Source organism: Oryx dammah, unplaced genomic scaffold (genome assembly GCF_014754425.2).
Source record: "Oryx dammah isolate SB20612 unplaced genomic scaffold, SCBI_Odam_1.1 HiC_scaffold_20, whole genome shotgun sequence".
NCBI lineage: Eukaryota > Metazoa > Chordata > Mammalia > Artiodactyla > Bovidae > Oryx > Oryx dammah.
Window position 1 is genome coordinate 29,415,611 of NW_024070204.1, and position 25,066 is coordinate 29,440,676.

A 25,066-nucleotide genomic window follows, 5' to 3' on the forward strand; every position below is an offset into this window, starting at 1 on the left:
GAGGCTGACGAGTATCTTCAGCTCTGTCGTTTGTAGTAAAGGCTAAGACAGAGGAAGGAAATAGACACAAAAACTCGCATGCAAATGTTAAAAAGTTGCCCATGTGACAAGAAAGGCATTCTTGTCTGAGTAACTGCTCTTTGAGACCCCCTCACTATTTACCCTGACTCTACTGAGTAGGTTCTACCCTCAAAAGCCAAAAGTTCTATGAAATAGAACCTCCTTCCTCTAAATCCCCATTCGAACTCTGTCATCCCCGGACAACTGCATAAGCCTGACATTCCTTCCCAAACAGGCCTGTTTGAACACCCAACTTACAGAACACTGTTTTCTCCCATCAGCATTCAAAACTTGAAAACTGCAATTTCATTTGCTCAACTGTCCTTAGTCTCTATGAAACAAGTGTGTAAGGCAATAGCTCCGGGCTAACTAACGCCTCCTTGCAGTTGTGTGCTCTTTAATCACAATAATGATTTTTAGCCATCCTTTCCCTGCCTCCCACCCAGCCAAATGCAACTGCAATAAGCAATCCTTCACAAATTTTAAATTACTTTTAACCCTTAGACATTCATAAATTAAGTTTTCGGCTTCTTTCCTTACACATAAAACACGCTATTTCTCTCCAATGCCACTTCCACTTCCCTCTCTATATGAGTTATCCATCCACAAATCTCTCATTCTTCTACTTATCAAATATGTATCAAGAGCTCACATATGCCAGACACTGCCAGGCATACAGTGATAAATAAAAATATGCTCTCACATAACTTTCAGGCTTGTGGGACAGGCAAACTCAAAAAATAAGTGTCAAGAAGGAGAAGAACATGGAGAGTTGACTAGAGGGTTCCCCTTGCATGCAGCAGTCACGCCGGAACTGACATCTCAGGCAGAGGAGGAGCTAGCAGGCAGCTAAGAGGAAGGGCTCGAAGTAGAATGGTCTCCAGGTAGAACAAACCCCATGGCAGGAGGTGGCCTAGAGGAATACGAAGCAGGCCAGGTGAAAAGGTGCAGAGTGAGAAGACAAAAATGTGACATGAGGTCAGGCAGGCGGAGCAGCTTGTTCTTTAGTCACTCTCCAAAGAGCAAATGAAGAGTGTTAGAGTGGACTGTGGTGATCATTCACTCAGCCTATTTGCTGAGCACAGACACGCCAGGACTGTTCAAACACCTAGGGAATCAGGGATGAAGGCAAGAGACAAAATACCTACCCTCCTGGAGTTTACACTCATGAGAGAGCACAGACGGTGAACAACTAAAACATATAGTCTGTACTAAGGAGGAGAAGGAAGGAGAAAATGGGAGGTGAGATTCTAGACAGGAGGAGGGGAGCCAGGGATGAGGAAAAGAGGTCAGTATTCAAGCAGAGTGAGTGAAAGAAGGCCTCACTGGTGATGACATGTGAACAGAGGGAAAGGATCTGGCATAGCATGTGCAAAGGCTGGCTTAGTGTCCTGCAGGAATCTCACAGAGGCTAGAGTGAAGTGTCTAGGAGAAAAAGTTAGAGACGGTAGCAGGAAGGCCGGTCATACAGGGTCTTGTAGGTAACAACACTATCTTTTACCCTTGAGATGAGGTATTTTCAAAAAGTTTTGCCCAGAGGAGATTTTAATCTGATGTCTCTTTAAAAACGATCCCTTGAGATGATGTGCTGAACACAGACAGAGGGTTGGGGAAAGATGGACCAGTTGGGACGCTATGGTTGTAATTTAAGGTAAAGATAATCATGGTCCAGACCAAGGTGGTTTAACAGTGAAGCTGGTGAAAAGTAGTCATGTTTGAGACAAACTTTTAAGGTAAAATCAACAAGCTATGCTAATGGGTAGGAGGTGTTAGCATGAGACAGAGAAGAGTTAAGACAACTCCAAGGTTTCTAACCTGAGCAACTAGAACAGAATGGTCCTTACTGATATGGAAAACACCAAGGTTTGGGGGTAGAAATCAGTTTTGTTTTGGCCATGATAGGTTTGAGCTGCCTGATAGAAATCTATCTAGAGATTGCTGTGGATCTATAACCAAGTACATCTACAGATATGTAGACATATGAGTTTGGAGTTAGGGGGACAAGGGCTCAAGACATGAAACAGGAAGTAATGTACAGACATACTCAGACTCATGGAGAGGAAGTCAACAGAAAAGAGACGAGGCCCGAGACCGGGGGCACTCCAATACTGAGAGGTCAGGGAAGCGAAGAGGAACAACCACAATGGACTAAAGATGAATGGCCACTGTGGACACGGCAGACGTATTGTGAAGATGCCACAGGCCGCAGCAGGCAACCTGGCCTGTGTGGAGAGATTCAGGAAAGTCAGTGTAGGAAGCCATAACCCGTAATGCAGTCCAGCAGGCCTGAAACCTGAGACAACGTCCCCCATGGGAGAGTACAAAAATGCCCACAGGAATGGCAAGGCCAGCTTTTTCAACAGTAACACACATCTCAGGGAGAAATCTGAACCAGCTGCCTTGCCTACTGCTTTGGATAAGCACAACCCTAAGATTCCTGTCCTCTGCAATGTACAGTAAATGCCACCCCCACTCACTGGATCTCTCTGTCAGTCATATCCCTGTAACACTGCGGCATCTGTGCAGAAACTACTGCCATGGTCCAGTGATAGTAGAAGATCTGGGTAATGAAGACGAGGTGGCTACTCCAGCAGCAATGTGGGCAAAACTTGCGAATGGTCTATGCTGGAGGGAAGCAAGGAAGAGAAGATGACTCCTAGGCTTCTGACTTGCCACACTGGATGGGTGAGGGTGCCCTTCAATTACTCAAGAAATAACTGGAAGAGGACCCAAATTTCAAGTTCAGCCTTGGATACACGGAGATGATGAGCATGCAGCTGACCCTGAAGCTCAGAAATGAGATGGGATTGAAGAAATCCATTCAGAAGTCTGCCTACAGCAGGAAACGAATGTTATAAAGAATGCCTATAAGAGACTCGAGTAAGAAGAGGAAATGCCTAGGAGCGAGCTTTGTGCATCCTGGAATATTCACCAGCTCTACAGAATAGGATGAGCCTGCAAAGGAGAATGAGAAAGAGTAGCTCAAGAGCGAGAGGGAAACCAGGAATGTGAAGCATCACAGAAGCCCATGGGAGACAGTGGTTCAAGAAGGAGGGAGGAAGCACCTATGTCAGTGAGACATTTATGAGACACAGTATCTTTTAAAATATGTATTTCACTGATTTTAGATCATCTTTGTTTTGCCAGCAGATCTGTTGGTCCTGCTGATTTCTACCAAAGCCTTCTGTGAATACAGTTCAAAAAACCCTCCATATCAGAATTTTGTCATTTGTTAACATCTTTCTAATAAAGTATCCCAAAATTCTCTAATCAAGAGAGCAAGGCTGATGATAAACATATTTCGGATCAAATTAGTTATAGCACTGAAGTCACTTTGGAAAGAACACAAAACTGGAGTCTCCAGCATAGCTGTGCTTTCACCTTTATCCAGACCTGGGCAGGGCTCATGCCTTTCTGAGTCCTGGTTTCAATATCTGTTCAGTGTTGGGGGAGGGGTTGGGACATGTATGCAGTGCCAAGAAGGGAAGCAATACATCTGTCGATCCATACCTTCCTCCTCCACAAAATTCTGGAGAATTTGTGGGAATACAGGGGTAAATGTGTATATTGAAGTCACATATTTTCAGCAGTGGCCTCTATATGCCCATAAAATGAATGACTGCTTCAAGCCATTTGCTTTAATCTGGCCATTTCTCAGACCAACCAGATACTCTGACAGCTATGAAGTCTATTCCCTAATGGCAGATACAGAACCGAGCCTTTATTGATTCCTGGATGCAGAGAAAGACACTAGATACTAGTTTATTTCTGGTAAATGCTCATATGCGCTTAAGAATTTAATATTAATTCAAAAGGAATTTCTTGTCAATCCAAAAGCAGTTAATTGTAAATGGTCATTAAACTGCTAATTTTAAACTAATTTAAAAAGTAAGAGTACTTCTGATTTCCCACAAAGTGATACATGGGGCTTAGTAGAAACATAATAAATATTCATTCAATGAATGAATGAAAGGGCCATATTTTGTTGGGTTTAGAAATTCTGCTGAAAAATTACATCTAAACATAGTCAAATAATCATATTCTCCCTAAATTCAATATCTGTATCTCTCCCATAAACTATTTCCACAGTTCAGAGTTGCAAAGATAATATCAAATTCTATTCAAAGCAAAACATGCACAGAGCTTGTAGAGATGCAAGTATGAAAGACTTATTATTTACCTCAAGCATAATGAAGAATGTCTATACTCACAAGATGTCTTATAGTGTCTATTATTTTCTTTGCCCAGTAAGGTATTTGCTTTCTCAATGCCCAGTCCTAGAGGGACTTCTCAAAGGTTATTCCTTGTGCCAGGAGATCATCATCACTGACTTCCAGATAGGTTTTGTTCTCCATTCCAGTTTTATTATTGATTGGTTTCACAGAGTAAAAACCGTACGCAGCAAATAAAAAAACTCAATAAAGTTTTATAAAATGAAACAAAAGTGAGAGGAATGGGAACCATTTCACTTTGTTCATAAATCAAACGTTTTCTCTCAATGTCCCTTTCAACTCCACACGGTCCAGCCAAACTAGGCTTCTGATCTTTCATGCTGTGCCCTTGTTTCAGCAGTCCTGATGCGTGTAATGTCTTTGCATAGAAATTTCTTCCCATTAATTCCCAATTGCCAGATCCTACTCATCCTTAAAGGCTCAAACATCATAATAACCATGAAGCCTTCTAGAAACTCCACAGCTAAAAGAAATCTTACTTTACCTAAACAGCACACTTTCCTTGTATAATATTTAACGTAGTTCTCCCTTGTATTTATAGCTACTTATTTATACTTTTTATAGTGTACACGTATGTGTATACACACACACCTTAAACTATACATATATATATACACACACACACATATACATATGTGTATATATATAGAAAGAGAGAGAATTTGTAATTGTTAACTTGCATTTTTAATTTCTTCTAGTAGTTTTTACACTTCTTATGGACAGACTAGGCATCAAGTAATATTTGCTCCCCCCATGAAGCCTAACTCAGTGTCTTGCATCAAGTAGGCAATCACTAAATAAAGGAGTATAAAAAGAGCTCTCATCATATATTGTTTTTGCATACAATTTACTTAATAAAACAAAACCATATGATATGCTAAAGTCACCAAGAACTAAGTCATCAATTACATAAGTATATATCTAGTTCTTCGAATCTTCAGTTTCTACTACACAGCAAACTTGTTGGAGGAAATGGTTTTACACAAACTTACAGTTAAGTGTCCTTCATGATGATCTGGAAAATGAATGAATAAGTACTCCGTGGCTACCAGCTGCATTATGGAGTCACCAAGGAATTCCATCCTCTGATTGTGGCCTCTAGGGGAAAAAAAAACATCAATGTAAAGAGATCAATAAGCATTTGTAGATTCAAAAAAATAAAAAAATTAAGGTATGGTTTTAAAAAGCAATGTGTTCATCTTGCTTAAAGCACAAAACTAAATACAACTCCCCAAAGCCCCTCAACTGAGATCTGAGTCAATATAGGTTCAGTTTCAAAGGAGAGTAAAGTGAGTACTATCTAAGGATTAAACAACTGCTGAAAGAAAGACTGGTATATAGTGCCTGGACAGAAGCTGGGGAGAATCAATAGAAAAATAAAATACAGTTGAATCCTTGAACCACCTGGGGGTTAGGGGCAGCGCCCCCCCAGGCAGTCAAAACTCCAGTTTAACTTTACAGTCAGTCCCCTGTACCATGGTTTGCACCTGCAGATTCAACCAAATGACTTCACGCAGCATTGTAGCATGTACTTACTGAAAAATATCCACGTGTAAGTGGACCCATGTGGTTCAGACCTACGTGATTTAACGGTCAACTGTATAGTACAGACAACAAACGTGCACAATCTTTACACACACAAAATACAGCAAAAAGATGCAAGAATTTTCTATGCTAAATCTTTACCTTTCCATTGAAAAACAGACTCCAGTTTTCAAATCTGAATTCCAGGATAAGGACTAAAAAAATCTATGACAAGATTCTTTGTTTTTTTCAGTGTAAAGACAACTGTGAATATCTAATTTGGGGGAAGAAAACCTGATGAGTGTGAGTTAGTTGCTCAGTCGTGTCCTACTCTCTCTGACCCTATGGACTGTAGCCCACCAGGTTCCTCTGTCTACAGGATTCTCTAGGCAAGAATACTGGAGTGGACTGTCAAAGAAGAAACCCAAAAACTGAATTAAAAAACATGTAAAAAAAAAAAACCGTTTTGGTTATATTATCAGTTATTTCACTAGGTCATATTCAAATCACTCACTTACAGCAGGGACTGGAGGGCCAAATTCACCCTATGGCCTGCTTCAGTAAATCAGGTTTAATTGGGACACAGCATGTTCATTCATTTATACTTTTCCTATGGCTACTCTTATGTTACTTTTGTGTTACTTATGTTGCTTTTATGACAGAGTTGAATCATCATGACTGTGACCACCTGGCCTGTCTCTTCATTGGAAAAATTTTTACTTCCTTCACACTTATAATTTATAAAGAAATAAGATTCATGACAATGAAACCAAAAATACCGGATTAGAGCATACGCCCTGGTCTACACCAGTGTCTGACTGCTCATTCATCTGACAATGTGACTTCCTTGGAAATATGTTTGAAATCCCAATTCCTTGAAAGGGCACACAGCAAAGGTTTGGGACTGTGTGTCCAAATGGTCATGTTAGAACTACAAGAGTATTTCTAACTCACAGGGTCAGATGGTTAAATCCCACAGTTCTCAATGTGAATGCTCTTGCCAAAAGTCGAACATGTGTAAAAATTACTCCAATTGCATCTTCAAATTCAGTAAGTTTCTGTAGAACTGGAGAAGTCTCAATAAGTTGTCGATCAGTATTTGGCTCTTGAAGCTACAAGAAGGAACAAACAAATATCACAGGCAGTGTTTGGTTACAACTGTAATTATCAATTCTAAGTGTTTTGTAAACTTCTTGTTCCCACAGGCAGAAATTTCTGAAATGCCAATAAAACATGAAAGCTTCTTTCTCCTCCCTTAGAATGGCAAACAAACCTAACATTTAAAGAAGGCTCAAATAATATTTTCCAACCTTCTATCAGATTTCAAGGCCAAATACTATACACAGATAGTTCAAAATCCTAAGTATTATACTAGCTCTCCAAGGAAGAGGCAAGCTGAAGAACCTATCAGCTTAGGGAATCTATCTATCTATCTGGTAACCTAGCAGTTCTCAAACTTTAGTACTCATCAAACTCTTGCAGTACTTGTTAAAAGCAGATGGCAACGCCCTGCACCCAGAGTTTCTTACTCAGTATGACTGGAATAAGGACCAGGAATCTGCCTTTCTGGTAAGTTCCCAGGTAACACAGATGCTGCAGGTATGGGGATCAGCTTTTGAGAATCACTGCGTTGAATAACTTGACCACTGTGTATCTTCAAGGGGCGAACCTATTTTGGCTAATGATCATCATTAAACTGGATTCAGCTTACATTGGAAATTATTATATTAATAACACTAGGCAAGTGCTCCACGTTAACAATGAGCCTTTAACCACTAGCAGAGAGCAAGTATAAAACATCTGAAATGAATATTTTCAGGAACTTTGGGCTAGTTCATATTCATAAAATACTTCTAAAATACTCTGAATTAATGTCACTTGTTACTGTGAAGCCTCTCATAAGAGAGTTCAGCCACTAGTGATGATTATATATACATAATATATATATACAAAAATGTATATGTATGAGTATACATTTACATGTATATATTTATATATGTCTCCAAGGTAAAATGGTAATAAAAGCAAAGAAGAGTGAGAATTTTTAAAACAATTGGGGGAAAGAGTGTCACCATATATAGATCTTTTAAATTCCAAAATCTTGAATAAAGTCATTATACTCTACTAAAATTTTAATTTACAATGTTTTATGCAATTGAAGTCAAATCTCTGAATTTCAAAGAAACAAATTAGGTTACAATTTAGCAATGTTAATTTAGTATTTGTTCTACTTTGTAATAAGCCCAGACCTGCTTCCATATTATTTTCCCTATAACAGCAGGCATGTAGACACACTGGAGACAACACCGTCTTGAGTATCACTATTCTGGGGAAGAGAGGGGACCAAACCACAGCTACACAAGTAGCTCTTCCTGCCTTTCGAGCGATGGCAACTCCCAGTGCTTCGCCCACCTCACCCCAGACCACAAAAACACAATGCATGGCCTCGTTTTAGTTATCTGTTCCAAAGTTCTCCAGTCTGATACCCCAGCTTAAAGTCATAATGCCACTGAAGGGAATCAAAGGATAAAAGCAGAAGGGGACAAAAGGCAAAGTGAAGCATCGTGAGTACCTGGAGTTACAAAGCTCACTGCAGACAGGAAGGTCACACTTACCTGGAGTGGGTGGAGAGGATAATTGAGCCAGACTTCGCGCAGGTCCTGGAAAATGGAGTGATGCCTTTAATGCTCGAGGGAGTCATTTAACACACTCTAGAGTACTAAATAAAATGCCATTATGTGAAATACTGAACTGTTTCAGATGCTGACTCCACTTATTGCAAATTCGATAGTGCTGGCAAATGAATTTTTTAAAAGTGTTTTCACCATTCCACCTGCCTGTAGTGACTCTAATTAGCCTATTAGAAGCTGGGGAGGAAAAGAGCCACCCCCGCCCCCAGGAGTCAACGACACCTTTTAAAACTAAGTTACACATTCGCTTAACCTAATACAGTGATTTAAGCTGCTGTTTTAATTATATTTTTTAGTTTACCATTCCCTAGAAATGTTCATCGGCTGTGCCTTTTGGAATTAAAACTCATCTCAAATGGTCCTTTACTTGGGCACTAATTCATTATCATTGAGTAACTTTAATATGGGAGTGGAAAACACCCATATCTAGTTCCTAAACTCTTAGATTTGTGAGACCACACTTTTACTGTGGGTCACTACAAATGTATACTTGAAATAAGAGAATAAATAAAAGCATTAATTTTGTAGAAAATCCTAATATGCTATTTTATCCTCTGAGTTAAATCCAGAGGCATTTATAATAGACCTTCCTCAGGATTAAAGTGTTTTTCCTTCAGTTTTAGACTCTAGGGAGCCTCTAACTGAAACTCCTTTTGGGCCTCAACAACCGGTTTTTGAGATAAATGACAAAATTTTTTAAAGAAAAAAAATTTTTTTAATTTTTGGAGAGGAAAAGTATAGTAAAATGTATTATGATGTGATACAGATGATGACAAAGGGAAATAAAAATATCTGATAATTTTGTACATCTTGCATATTAAAATATGTCTAGGTTTTGTTTTTGGTATATTATTTTTGTGATTTTTTTTTTAAGTTTAAATATCAAACTGTTCTTTTAAAGCTTTTAAAGAACTTCTCTTAACCAATTCAATAACCTTTCCCTGGAATTCTCTGTAGCATAAATTACACTGAATGTCACTCCCTTCCTGTGACTTTCTCAAGTTCTCTCACTGCTTTTTCTCCCCCTGCTATACCTGAAACGGACATGCACTCAACTTCCACCAAGAGCCTGACCTACCCACTACCTGTTCCTCTGGAGTGCCCGCCGCCCCCACTGCTTTAGCTGCTGCCTGTTTAAATCATCTGCTCACCTCTGCTGCAGTTCTCATCCAAGCTACACATCCGTAACTCTAAGCGCCTTAATTGGCATCTTTTACCTCATATTCAAATGACCAAATCATCACTTTTTACCTTCAACTAGGGATAATGGTGTTCAGAGAAGGCAATGGCACCCCACTCCAGTACTCTTGCCTGGAAAATCCTATGGATGAAGGAGCCTGGTAGGCTGCAGTCCACGGGGTCGCTATGAGTCGGATACAACTGAGTGACTTCGCTTTCACTTTTCACTTTCATGCACTAGAGAAGGAAATGGCAACCCACTCCAGTGTTCTTGCCTGGAGAATCCCAGGGATGGGGGAGCCTGGTGGGCTGCCATCTATGGGGTCGCACAGAGTCGGACACGACTGAAGTGACTTAGCAGCAGCAACGATGATGGTGTTAGGAAAAGCTATAGGCTGAGGAGACAGGCTGCCTGATTCAACTCCGATTCCCTGTTGGCCAGTTTCTTCACATCCCTTAAGCCGACCTTTCCTCAAGTGGTCGACAAAGATAATCACAGTACCTACTTCAGAGTGTTCTCTGATGCCTCGATGAGCAATGTACTCAAAGCACTGAATCCAGTGGGGCTCGCAGGAAATGCCAACATTAACAGCAAGGACATCAACAATGATGATAAACAAGTATCTCTTCGGATCAACTCCAGTCTCCAAAGCAGAAGATTCTCAAGGACTTCGAGATTCATCTTTCTCCTTTCTCCTATGTCTTTTTCACTCAAAAACACTGATTTCTCCTTTGATGTCTGCTGCCACCCATCTTGTTGTCATAGCTTTAAAACCTCACAACTAGCCGGTTTCAATGGCATCCATTTCCCTGATTGCACCCTGCCCTGAGATACACTCTGCCGCACCCTGGTGTCAGAGAAATGGAACAGACCTTGCTGGGTTCCCAGCTCTGCTTTCTGTTAGCCCAGGGACCTCGGAGAAAGCCTCTACCTTTAGTTTGCTCTTCTGGAAAATGTTCATCGACTGTTGGGACATTAGTTCATGCAGCATGTTTTTATTGAACATCTGTTAGGTATCAGCTAAGTAAGACATTGAATAAGATACTAGCTCTGTCCTCAAAGGAGCCTACTGGGGAAGAATAAGGGTAAATGAGTTCAATTTAATAAACTATGACAAGTTCTATAATGGTGATGTATATGTTCCAAGTGCTGAGAAGACTCTGCCTGGGGTGTCAGGTCAAGTTTCCAAGAGGAGGGGACTCTTCAGCTAAATTTTGAAGAACACGAGGAATTCCGTACAGCAGAGGGAAATGATCAAAAGCAGGGCATGGTACATACTCAAAGTGCACACACACAAAAGCGTAGTTCTTAATAAGCAGAACACCAAGAATTTTAGGGGAGCAAAAAACATGACACCGTAATAATGGCTATCTGTCATTATACATATATATGTGTGTGAGCCTGCAGCATGTACAAAACCAAGAGTAAACCCTCACGTAAACTATGGACTTGGGGTGATGATGATGTGTCAATGTAGATTCATCTATTGTACCAAATGTATCACTCTGGTTGGGACTATTGATAGTGGAAGAGGCTGGGCATGTGTCGGGCGAGGGAATGTATGGGAAATTTCAGAACCTTCCTCTCAATTTTTCCTAAGTCTAAAAAATACTCTGGGAGTTAGCGATGGACAGGGAGGCCTGGCGTGCTGCGATTCATGGGGTCGCAAAGAGTCAGACACGTCTCAGCGACTGAACTGAACTGAAAAAAACTTTTTAATTTAAAAAAATTTTTTAAGTGATTTCTAGAATGGCACAAAGAGGGAGTGGAAAGAAAGGAGACTGAAAAAGTAGGTGGGAGTCAGATTATGGGAACTATGAAATGCTCTGTTGTGTAATACAGGCTTTGGCAGGCAATAAAGAATCCAAAGATTTTAAGCTGCAAAGACCATAATCGAATCTGTGCATGAAAAAGAAGACAACACTGCAAGAATGATGGACTAGAGCAGTGGGGAACGACAACAGCTTAATTCTATCAGGTGAGAGACAAGGAGGACAAATGTTAAAGCAACAGGATGGCCGAGGCTAGGGGCCAAACTGCCAGGGGTCTGTGACTGAATGAAGACGGGGAGAAAAAGCTTAAGGACAAAAGAAGACCCTGAGGTTTCCGGTTTACATCATAAACTAAGAGAAGGAGGAGTGTATTTGGGGCTTAGGTGACGAATTCAAACACTAAACCTGTTGTGATGCGGTGTCTGCAGAACACCCACATGAAGCTGCCCGAAGCCAATCTGAAAAGACACTTTTTCCAGTTTCAGGAGCTCTGAAGAAAGACCAGGGTCAGAGAAACCGGGACCCACGTGCAAAGACCAAAGTGGGTGTGCGAGGGGCAGTGGAAGACTAGCAAAGTTTATACAGGAATCACTGGCTTTCTAAGAGGGTCACTGGATAGCTGAATGGAAACATCAGCTCTGAATGTACCAAGTAAGCTGGGTCACACAGACCTGAAAACACAGAACTGGCAGAATCCACCTGGGGCTGAAAGAGTAAGAAGCAGTCCAGGCTGATAAAGAAAGACAACACAGAGAAAGCCAGCTTCCAAATCAACAGGACACAGTGCTTCCTCAAGGTCTTACAGAATCGGCATAGATGACCCTCTCTCGGAGGGGAACCGCTTTCCCACCAGAGCTGCCCTCTGACCTGCTTTGCTTTGCTGCGTCTGAGCCCTGTTCAATTTCACAAAAGAAAAGACACACTAAAACTAAGCTGAATGTCAGCTGCCCCACTGGTAAAATAATGTTCAGACTCTGCTTTTTCATTTGGTCATTTATTCAGTTCATTCCTTTAACAAATATTTACTAAACACTGCACATGCCAGCAGTGAACCTGGTACTAGAATGTAAGATAAGCCTGCTATGTAGACAAGGGGGAGAGGAGCGATTCAAAGAGAGAAAAGAATCTAAACGAAACTGAGGTTGTTAAGACCAGATGAAAGCTGCCTTTACTTCAGGAAGGAACAGAGTGGATGGGGGAGAGGGGCAGGAGGAGCTGGAGATGGGACAGGCTGAAGGCAGGAGGGGCTCACAGAGGCAAGATTGGAAGAGGAAATAAGCTGAGGTTGCTGAAATCGCCCACAAAAGACCAGAGCAAAGTTATTTTAAGATTTGAGAAAAAGACTTAAAATGTATCTGTTACAGGTATAAATCAACATGCAGACTTGTTTATAGGTTGTAAGACAAAAATGGGGGACATGGAACACCTGTGGATAATCTTCCCATCAGGAGGAAATTCACACATATAAAATCATCACCTATCTCTATAAAAACAGGTAAAAGAAAATCAAATCCTCAGATATGAACATCATCCAGTCCCATTTTTCAAAACTAGTCTTTTTTTTTTTTTAACTATCCTAAGGAATACAGTAATAACATCTGACAGCCACTTAAGTTGAAGGTTTCACAAAGGCTTAAAACACGGGCTTGCCATGTTCTTTATTGCTCCGTGAGGGCCATTTCATTCAATTAAAATGACATTTCAATTTGGAATACAGAGTTGCCTCTCCCTTTAAATGTTTAATTGACTTGTTTTGGTACAAAAAGAATCTAGTATGCTCTATTACATGCAGGATTAAAAAGGTAGCCCTGGCAATATTAATAGCTTAATACTTTAGTAACAACAGAAACTGTTTTAGAATCTATCATTTTTTCTTAAACTATAATTTGCTTTTAAAAAAAGTACTTTCATACTCTTATTCATAGCTCTATCAGAAACTCCCTATGAACTGACTTTCTAAAATAAATATACATTTATCTAGTCTACATAATTTACATAAAAACAAATCATAAACAGAAAAGTCAAAAGACTATAGCTTCAACTAAGCCTGCATGGGGTAGGTACCCAATGACTGTAAAATATAAAATCATAATTAATTTTAAGATACTTTAAAATAAAGCAAGGTCCTACCATATTTGTATTCATATTTAACTTACAAGTGACCATGAGGAAAGATGGGGTTTTGGGTAGAGGATAAAGTCCTAGGGTAAATGTCCACAGATCTTAACCATCTGTGACAGAGTTGAATAAGCTATTTTTGAAGTGCTTGAAATCTTACTATCTAGGGTAGATTTGGGGTTTTTGTTTCTCTTACATGCTCTTTAAAATACAAAGACTAATTGATATAAAATCCTCTATAATGATATATAACTGAGGAAAATCAAATGAGTCGAAATAAATACCGGATCATTAAAGAGTAAGCGTCCAAATAACTGCTTGGCTTCCTCCAGGCTTCCCTCCAAGTAAACAGCTCCTAGATAAAGGAAGAGAATGCCGAAAGGAAGGCTGCATTAATATTCAGAGAAAATTACATATCTCTATAAAAAGCAAAAAGGCAAGCCAAAACCAACTCATGGAAAAAACCAACCAGATCAGAAGCAATTGTTTTAAAGGTAGCATTTTCCCTCTTTTAACTATGCTTTGTGTTATAAGTTAGACTGAAATACAAAATTCAATTTACCAAAATATAAACCTAATTTTGTAAGAAAAACATGCCAACTATGATCTATCATAAAGGATATGGGTATGAACCATTACTGAGGGAACTATACACAAATACTTGACTTTATGAAAATGTTTCATTTTCTATATTTATAGTTTATATTTCAGGCCACAGACAATATATGAGCACAGATAAATTAAGGCTTCTGCCAATAAAATAGTAGGATAATCTTTACCTTTAATTAAAAATAATTCTTAAAAATTTTTTGAAATAATTAAGCACTGTACACATATTTACCACTAATCATAACCAGTACTATAATAGCCTTTTAACTAGGAATCAAATAACTCTGGAGTAGGGTGGCTCTTAAAATCATATTTTTTATATCTGTCTTCAGAAAGGTATTTTCCATGTAAAATAGAAACTTAGTCACCTGGGCTTTTGATGACTAAATACATTTATTATTTATCAATAGAGGTAGTATTAATGATAATTATAACCGTGATGATGATGATGATATTAGTAAAAGCAGGGGTTTGAGGGACCACTTATGCCCTAGGCCCTATGCAAAGAATTTTCACATTCTTACCTTCACCTTTAAGGCCACCTCAGTAAGAGGATATTGGAAAAGATTTATAGGTTTGGGGTCCACAGTAGGTGATCTGGGGAAGGGGTAAAAGAAATGGAACTTTGCCCTGGATTTGCTGCAGTTAGGATCAGATATTAAGGTTGGTGCAACTCTGTGAGCTAAGTGATACTATCTCCATGTCATAGATGGGGAAACTAGGGTTCAAAGAGATTCAATAACCTGGCAAAGACACAGAACTGATAAATGATGTGAGAGGGAACTGAACCATGTGCGCCTGGCTATGGAGCTGACTGTAACATTAACTGTCAAAAATACGATGGGAAAAAAATTACAGCACAGTCATTCCACATGACAAACCCTCTGAAAATAGACATATTTGTACAAAACAGACATAGCTGTGAAAAGACTGTGGATAATTATTAAACATTCTCTTGCTATCATCATCAGCATAAAACTATAATGGGAAGCTTTTATATTCATTTTCAAAGGAAGAGGGCAAAACTGGTAAGGAAGTATAGAGGCCTTTGAAAAATAAAATGTACTAAATCATCCACCTAAAAAAAATCAAGGAATTGTCAATCTAACATTTCATTGTAAAGCATCCTTGCAATCACCAGCTAATTAACTCTTCATAACTTTCCTGTACAAGCAGCTAATTATATTCTGGTTATAGTTAAAAAGAAAACTGAAGAAGTAAAGAGCCTGAGTGTCTGCATTAGCCATGCTTTAAGTGAATAAACAATAGTTGTAGAGACTCAAGCCCTGGGATTTTAAAATATGCAGTGTCTTCAAGATGTTTAAAGCAGAAAATCCTGTAAAATAGCTTCAAATTTTATTTTTTAAAAAAGTATTAGGGCCTAACCAGCAACTTATTTATGTATGTGATCCTGAATCAAATCTGGCAAGTAATCCATCCTCCGTCTAGTCAAGGCTATGGTTTTTCCAGTGGTCATGTATGGATGTGAGAGCTGGACTGTGAAGAAAGCTGAGCGCCAAAGAATTGATGCTTTTGAACTGTGGTGTTGGAGAAGACTCTTGAGAGTCCCTTGGACTGCAAGGAGATCCAACCAGTCCATTCTAAAGGAGATCAGCCCTGGGTGTTCTTTGGAAGGAATGGTGCTGAAGCTGAAACTCTAGTACTTTGGCCACCTCATGTGAAAAGTTGACTCATTGGAAAAGACTCTGATGCTGGGAGGGATAGGGGGCAGGAGGAAAAGGGGACGACAGTGGATGAGATAGCTGGATGGCATCACCGACTCGATGGACATGAGTTTGAGTGAACTCTAGGAGATGGTGATGGACAGGGAGGCCTGGAGTGCTGCAAGTCATGGGGTCGCAAAGAGTCGGACACAACTGAGCGACTAAACTGAACTGAACTGAATTCATCCTCATATTAACTCACTTCAATTCAGTTCAGTATATACTAAGCATGTACATGACATGATACAAGAAATTCAAGAAAAGAAAGCATGACTGCTGCTCTGGAAGAACCACAATAACTACAATACAAGGAGGCGGGTATCATACTGGGGACCTCACATACTTTGGGAACAAGTAATTTTGTCCCAAGGCGTCACACTGAATTTTATGTGCTCTCCAGACATTTCAGACATGCAAAAAACTAGACTATAAAAGAGAAATTACCTATTAATGCTTCAAAACAATTAGCCATTGCATGCCGAAGGTCTGATTCTCTACAAAGGTCAGGTCCATGAGCATAAAGCATAAACCGATCCAGTTCAAGTTTCTACAAAATCCAGAATGACAAAAGTAAGAGAATATCGGCAAAATCATAACTGTTATAACTCAGCATCTCCTAGGGGGGCACAGTTACATATTAACTGGCCTTAGGTGAAAGCTTAATTTACCATTCTTTAAGAGTCCATGCATACGGTTCAGCGCTGACCAACCTCACCTTTTCCCCAAGCAAGCTTCTATGAACTCTGATGATTCAAGTAGGTTCAGAATGGACCAAATCTGATCTGTCCAACTCCAAGTTCAGAAAAAGCACTAGCCTAAGTTTGGAATAAGATTCTATTACAAGGCCATGCCTTTGAGTTTACCCAATATGTCTAGAGATACAAACTCAACCCGAAGTTAACCTTTTGGATTCCAAAGTTATATGGTATTGATGGTCTTTGTACTGTATGAAAAATCAAGAGATTTTTATGTGGTGGAGTAGATGGGGACTCTCAGAAGACTTAAACATGCCTTATTTCTCTAAATCTTTTTTTTCATATTTAATAAGGGTTTGGATTTGGGGAGCCATATATTTTTGTACTTGTGTCCCTTTGCGAGGTTTCCACACTCATCCTTCTGAAGGCTCAGTAAGAATCTGAGCAATGGGTTGGAACTACCTTAAGGGCTCTGGGAATATTGTTTGTAATGGATTATATTTTCTTTTTCTATTTGGCCTCAGACAAGTGTAGAGACAGATTAATGGTCCAATTCTGGAAACTGTGTAGGAGTGATGAACATATCTGGGCACAATAACTTTACCTCTGGCTTTATTTTACTGTCTTACCCATATTTTCTCTTTGAGTTCAGTCCCTACTTATTTCTTTTCCTATTGTATCATAAAGGACAAATCAAGTCCTTTTAGAACTAGACACAGTATAAATGGTTTTTACAATACTCTTGAGATTGAACAAATGGAAACCATAATTCGTTCCATAAAAGGAAAAGGATATAAACATTGCATAAGCACACAATAAATCAGTTTCTATTACCATATAATCTGATTCAATAAATACCTACTAAGCAATAACATGCCACATAATACAGAAAAGGTCACAAGTCAATGAACAACCTAGGACAACATGAATCCCATCAGCTCTCAGATAAAAGAGACTCAGATATTGGGTGTCTTGGTATGTATGTTAAAAATACCCATATTCATTTACATTGAAAAAGAGACAATAAAAGAAAAACAGGGCATACATGCTATCAGTATTTTGGATTGCTGGGAATTCATGAGTATATTATAAACTCAAATGAGAGTTTTGACTACCACAAATACAAGAGCAGAAAGCACCTTTTTTCAAAAACTGATCCCCAAGTGCAAGAGTTTATGCTAGAATATGTAAATTTTGCTTGTTTCACAACTTCACTGGGAAAATCCAATTGCTTGCTATCTCTGGAGCCCTGCTTTGAGAGTAGACTGCAAGCCATTTTTATATTATAAACAACTATTCTGGAATGTTATGAATTTTCTAACTTCTCATAATCCTAGCTCTATATCCTTATTTTTTCATGAAGGCATTAGTGAAACTTTTAGAAAGGAGAGTGATGTTCCACTGTGCATGTGTTAAAATGGTCACTGTCTAGAGTGCTGACCTAGAGCTTTTATTACCTTCTCAGAGTCAGCATGCCTCCTCCATCAAGTCTCTCCTCTCAAATGGTTAAGAACCACTGGTCTAGAGAGAAGGGCAAGGTTTACCACTGCCTTCTGCCGGAGCAGATGGGTGTTGAGTGCTATGGGTACGTCAGGGTGTGGGGTGGAGGAGGATTACACAGACATAGAAGGGAAGAAATGGCCAATGGCCACCCCCACTGTAACTCATGGCTCTATACAGCACCCACTGTGCTGTATTTTCATTTTCATTTCCCACATTTTGAAAATATCCTCCCTACAATTGTTTGAAAAATAATCATGCAATTCCATTATACCTGAAACTCTAAAGAAAACAACGGCAGGGAGAGGTGGGGGACAGTGTGCCGACAATCTACTTATTAAAGGTATTTCCAACAGACATTTACATGAGCTATCAGGAAGCATCTTGACAATTAAGTCAACTAAACATTGAAGCACTTGTGGAATTTCATTCATTGTGAGCCTAAAAACCAAGTTGGTTTTTCCTGAAGGCATCACTATTTATATTCTCAAATGCCACTGAAGCTGGGTCAAAGCCTACCACCACAGTTACAATGAGGATGTTATATAAAATACAGCAGTACACTCTTACTAACACAAAAACCATGGGATAAAATTAATCGCATATTAAATGTAATTAATGCCTTGGCAAGATCAAATTAAGAAGTCAGTTGTAAAACTGGAATGAGTTTTATCTAGTCTTTTCTACCAAATTCCAACATTTATATCAAAAATGAAGAAAAAAAGTAGAAATTACTTAAAAATCAAGGAAAATTCACAAAAGCTTTTACAACAGATCACTAATGTGCAGTAATTTAACAGCCACCGTTGCCCCTATAACTGAATAAACCCACAGGCCTATAAAATGCAATTGATTGATAAATGTAATTTATAAGTGGCAGCAGCAATAAAAACAACTAACTCCTACTAATTTATTCATATGTTTATGTAATTACTATGAACAGGCATTGCACCAAGCACTTCATAAATGAATCATTAAAACTCAAATGGTAATCTCCTTAAATTCTCACAACCACCCTATGTGGTAGATACTAACAGATCTCCATTCTACAGATGAGAAAGCTATGGCTTGGCAAAGAGAATATCAATTTGTCCATGGTCCCCCTGCTGGTATCCTGAATTCCCAAACAAGCGCCAGGGTCCTATCCGTTAGGATTTATGATAACAAGACACTGCAGAGAGACAGGAAGATCAAATGAGACAACATAAGCAACATGCCTACCACGAATCTAAATCAAGGAAAGTTTCTGTCAGTCACTCGGCAAAGTCAATGTGGCTGGCTAAACAGCCTAAAACCAAAATCTTAATTAATAGGACTTGTGATTTGGGGGGATTCTCAAAGATCTGTAGAGTATCCCCCATGGATACAAATGGCCTGGAGTATTCTATTCCAAGCTATAATTCTGTCTGTTAAAATAAATTAAAAACAAATGTAATTCAGAAATATTACACAGAGGGAAAATATGAAATCTTTCATTTCTTTTGCTCTGTTCTCATGTTCCTTTTCCCCAAATGTTTAACTCTGTTCGTGCACGTCTGTCAATTTTTTCCTCTTCTGTTACCAAGACACCTCGCTGCAGAGTTCATTAGCTGCTGGTGAAACTCACTAAGGTAACAGGACTGATAAGGCTGAGTCCTTAAAACCCAAACAAACAAAAAATCCTTCCTCGTCAATAAAATATTAAATGCTTAATACACCCTAAAGAGTTACTGATTCAAATGCAAAGTCATGCACGGACTGAAGAAGAGAATGTAGACTTCACTGCAAATAAAGTGCAGACACTTGACGTACCTTTGCTAGCATGGCAAGGTGCTGGTTCTGAACGATGGCGGTCCTATAGGTTGCTAATCCCCCCTCTTCCAGACTGGGAAACAAATAGTACAAATGGACACTACCAAAAAAAGCACATAGATAAGTATGTATCACAATATTCTGTATGTGGTTCTGAGTCTAAAACAACAGCCCTGACACATATCTGCACAGTGCATACCAGCTGGGTTGAACTAAGCTGAAAGGTCTCTTAAGAGTTAAACAGTAAATAAACAGTTGGCTAAAACCCAAACACCATCCACTCATCTGTTCACACTGACTTCTGTAAAAAGAGCTCTCTGAAATACGATGACAATGAAGACCTGAACAATCATTCATCCTGCTGAGAGCAATCCTATCTAACACTTGAAAAGCGAGCCTGGAGACAAGAGAGTTTTGCTTGGGTTGGGTTATAAGGGCCCCTGAAGAGAGCTCTGAGCAGGGCAGCCAGGTGGCACATTCGTCACAAGTACAGATGGGGACAGGAACAGAACCAGGAGCAGCAAACAGAGCCAGGGCTGTTGATCAGGGAAGTACAGGAATTAGGAAGAAGGCTGATGGGAAACCAGGCCGGACCACAAGGGTAACTGCACTCTCCTAACTCTCAAACTAGTTCTGAAGACCCACTGTTGATTAGGGCAGCTAAGCTAGTTTGGTCCTATTGTGTCCAGTGAGAACACACTGAGAAATATGTTCTTTTGCCTCACTTCATCCTTCGTGGGAAAAGAAATGATTGAAAGAGAATAAAAATAGCTTGAGACAGTTCCAAGAGCAACATGTGCTATCTCCCTTTAAGAGAAATTTTACAAGTATTGAAAAACCAAAATGTACTTTCCTACCTCTACCTCCAAATTAAGGATCCAAAAACATTTCTGGGGAGAAAACACACAAACATACAGACACACATACACTAGACACACCCCCCAAAAATCTAGTTATTAAAATTCTCGTAAGCTTTCCTTCCCTTGAGTTCAGAAAGAGTGAGAAAGGGATCAAAGACAAATCCCAGAAAATGAAATGACATTTTAAAATATCATCCCTTTCTTTACAAATTGAATATAAGCTCTGAAGCATCTAGACCAAGACAAGCTGATCTCTCGCGGCTGTAGCAACTTGAACATAAACTTGACAGGACAGAGACGCTAGCCTTTCATCTTGTAATCCTGCTCATTACAACATCAGTGAGTGCAAGTTATCAGGGCAAGAGCCACAGACATGGAGCTTTTAAGCTCTCCAGAAGAGACCAAAACCACTGTGTTTCAAGGCTTTATTGGGCTAATTACAAAGAAGGGAATGTATTAAGCATGTTGCCTGTAAAATGCAATTATTGGGGAACAGCAGAAAAGCCTACTTACCTGGTCAGAAATTCAACGACAGCATCACCCAGGAACTCCAGCCGTTCGTTGTGATTAATCCTACAGAAGAATTAAAAAGTTCTCTTAAAATAGCGCACATTTACATTTCCTCCCTCTCTTCTCAAAGGAAAGGAAGCTGAGGGTTGGCTCCTTTAGTAATCAAAGGACCCTAACTTACTCCTCATAATCAAGGGCTCTGATGGCCATCCTGCCAGGGGGGTGCCTAGTAGGGAAGGGAGGAGGGAGCACTGCCTCCTACCATGGGGTTCAGGCTTTCTACCCTGGTACCTCCGTCCCCTGGGAATCAGACTTAAGGCAATGAGACATCAGCCTAACAACTGTGAATCTTTCTACACTGCTATCAGGTGGACGAGAGAAGGGAGAATGCATTCTTAGAGCAAGAATAGTGGAAAATCAGCACTGGCACCATGCTCTATCTTCCCAAGGTCCAAACTCTGAATTTGACCTCATGTCTGAAGTCTCTTAAAATGGGCCTAACCTACCTTTTCAGTCTCTTCCACCGATGCATTGGGGCCTTTTCCAAAACTGCCTGGTCCTCTCTGAAAACTGCATGTGTGCTGGTCCTCTCTGAAAAGTTGCTTCAGTTGTGCCCAACTCTTTGCAACCCTATGGACTGTAGCCTGCCAGGCCCCTCTGTCCATGGGCATCTCCAGGCAAGAATACTGGAGTGGATTGCTGTGTCCTCCTCCAGGGAATCTTCCCGACCCAGGGATGAACTAGCATCTCTTAGGTCTCCTGCATTGGCAGGTGGGTTCTCTACCACTGCTATCCTCTCCCACCAACGCACTGGATCCTTTTCCAGAATGGGTCGTCTCTGAAGAGGGCATCCCCTAGAATACTCAGTGCCTCTGTGCAGGCCAAGCTCTGTGCTGCCCTGGAGCTTTCAGGTCTCCTCTGTACAGCAAGATTCCCTGCAAACCGACTCATCCCTCGAGGTCTAGCAGAATGTGAGCTCCAGATGAACCCCCACCTGAGTGTCTTATGAAAATGAGTACACTCCCTCGGTGCAGAGACTGCATTTTATTTATCTCAATTATTTTGAGGAAAGTGCATCTTACAAGCTGAGTTTCTCATGTTGGAGAACGAGGCTGAAACGGGCAGGAAGGTGGCTCACGGAAGCCTCCTTCCACCTGCGAGTCTCTCACTGCAAGTAGGTCACCATGTCTCTGTTTAGCAGAGATGTGACCTGATCTAACTGAGGCTTTTAAAGGCCAATCTGGCTGCCTTTAGCAGAGATTGAGAGCAGTAAAGACAAGCACTGGGGCGGATACTGCTGTGGTCCTGATGTGACATGATGGAGGCACAGACTGAAGAGGTGACAGAGGAGGGGCAGAGATGCCATCAGATTTGGGAGACATTTGAAAGATGGAGCAGAAAAGAGGTGCTGATAGTTGGGACTAGGAAGCTAACCAATAAGAAAAGGATGAAGGGCAGTGCCAGACTCTGGCTCACGTGGCTGGGTGAAAAATGCTGCCATTTACTGCAACGGGAAGACCAAGAGCGAGAACAGGTTTGGGAAGAAGCAAAGAGTTGCCTTGTAGATACGCTAACTTTGAAATGTGCATAAAATATCCAAATGGAGAGATCCAGCAAAATGCTAGATATATTAACCTATATCCTCCGTCCGTGGGATTTTCAAGGCAACAGTACTGGAGTGGGTTGCCATTTCCTTCTCCAGGGGATCTTCCCGACCCAGGGATGGAACCTGGGTCTCCCGCATTGTAGACAGACGCTTAACCGTTTGAGCCACCAGCTCAGAGTGCCTATTATTCACAGACAAGAACAAAGTTAGAAGTAAATCTATGTGTGTGTGTTAGTCAGTCATTTCCAACTCTTTGCGACCCCGTGGACTGTAGCCTGCCAGGTCCTCTGTCCATGAAATTCTCCAGGCAAGCATACTATAGCAGTTGTGTATACATCGACAGGATTTCAGATGCTGAAGCTGGATGGCACTAGTGAGGCAGAGAATGGAGCTAGGCAAGGGGTCCCAGGACTGAGCCTAGGAAAGGATCATGGCTGTGGTCCAGCAGAAAGGAAGCCAGCATAGGGGAACTGGCAAGGTAGTGGGAGGAAGAGGAGGCCAGTGTTATCCTGTAGCCAAAGAGAAGAGCATGCTTCAATAAAGAAACAGACTCAGCTAGATGAGAAGAGAGCATTGACTCATACCAGGGAGATGGCTGAAGCCACGGAAGGGCAAGCTCTGTGAAGTGGTGGAGACAAGTCAGACTGTGACCCAAGTAGGCTGGGAACTCGAGTGTTGTCTGAAGCCATGCAAAAGAAGATCCTAAAATAAGTTACTGCCTGAGAGTTGATAGGAACTAAGAAAGAGTAAATTTTTTAAAAAGAGAGAAATTAACATTACCCTATTCTTTCCCACAAGCCAGTAAAATAAACATGCATTTTCTGTGGTAAAGACTATCATCTCCCCAACAGTTCAAAGTACAATACAGGAAAATCTAGTTAAGGTGGAAAGCAAGAAGCCCTGGCCGGAGTCCAGAGTAAAGACAAACCATACTTTGGACTGTCTTGTGCTTAACTGAAGAATAACAAGACAACCAGTCAAAGAATAATAGCTGCTTTGAGTCATATACTATTTTGAATTAAGTCATATTGGTACAAATTTTATTTAATTTCATTTATAAACTTTTAGGGAGACAGGAACTACATCGAGAATTTTAATAACCTTGAAGGTAGACCCTTATTCAGTGTGTTAAAATACAAGGTCACAGTGCTAAACAAGTTTATTCAATAGTAAGTCTGCCATCCATTAAATAATTTGTCCCCTAGCCAGCATATGTTTTTTTGTATCCTCACTGTGACTAAACTCTGGCAGTAGGCCACAAATGAAAATGGGGGTTAAATACCACTTTAGTTTATTATTATATCAGACAATTCCTAACCCAGTGGTTTATCTGGAAAAATGGACAGAGTGAGTTGCTGGTCCTCGCTGTCTACAGTGGCAAGTCTTTTGTTCCTTCTTCCGTTGTTTATACTTCCTTTAATCACCCCTGTTTAAATACTAGCAAGCTCCAAGATGAGATGTTTACAGAGCAGTAAACATTCCATTTGCTTTTGAGAACTGAATCAACAGAGGCATTATGAAATTTAGATTAACTGTAGCAGTTAGATAGCACATTTGGTCTGTGGAAATCAAAACACTTCATAAAACAGAACAGTCTCCCTGTAATAGTAATTACTGTAAGGTGTCATCTACTCCATAGAAAACCATCTTGGGATGGGCCAAGTCCAAGGGTAACTGCTAGAGGGAGGGAACAAATGACGTTTTCTTACCTTTGCATTCCAAGCCTCAAGGGGCAACTGACAGGGCACAGCTAGAATGGGCCTTGCAGGTAGACTGAAACTTCCACCCAACCCAGGAATTCCCTCTGTCCATTACATCTATTTGTAGCTCAGCTGGTAAAGAATCTGCCTGCAGTGCAGGAGTCCTGGGTTCCTGGGTAGGCAAGATCCCCTGGAGAAGGGAAAGGCTACCCACTCTAGTATTCTGGCCTGCAGAATCCCATGGTCACAAAGAGTCGGACATAACAGAGAGTCGGACATGACTGAGCAATTTTCACACTATGGTAATTATAAAAAAAAATTATAATAGAGACTATAGGCATACCTCATCTGGGGCTTCCCTGATAGCTCAGTTGGTAAAAAATCCACCTGCAATGCAGGAGACCCCAGTTCGATTCCTGGGTTGAGAAGATCTGCTAGAGAAGGGAAAGGCTGCAAAATCCAGTATTCTGGCCTGGAGAATTCCACGGACTGTAC

The 25,066-nt window shown here is 40.4% G+C and overlaps 1 protein-coding gene across 4 annotated transcripts in view; it reads right to left on the reverse strand.

Annotated features, from left to right (window-relative positions):
• Positions 1–25,066, reverse strand: part of DROSHA (drosha ribonuclease III) — a 120,100-nt gene that overhangs the window by 14,472 nt on the left and 80,562 nt on the right. For all 4 annotated transcript variants that reach the window (XM_040262277.1, XM_040262274.1, XM_040262275.1 and 1 more), the window contains 7 exons: positions 21,269–21,328; positions 19,896–19,995; positions 16,354–16,456; positions 13,861–13,931; positions 8,432–8,476; positions 6,771–6,928; positions 5,285–5,390 (listed from right to left, as the gene is read on the reverse strand). In XM_040262277.1, the coding sequence (XP_040118211.1) occupies positions 5,285–5,390; positions 6,771–6,928; positions 8,432–8,476; positions 13,861–13,931; positions 16,354–16,456; positions 19,896–19,995; positions 21,269–21,328 (643 nt within the window). The remainder of the gene's footprint in view (positions 1–5,284; positions 5,391–6,770; positions 6,929–8,431; positions 8,477–13,860; positions 13,932–16,353; positions 16,457–19,895; positions 19,996–21,268; positions 21,329–25,066) is intronic.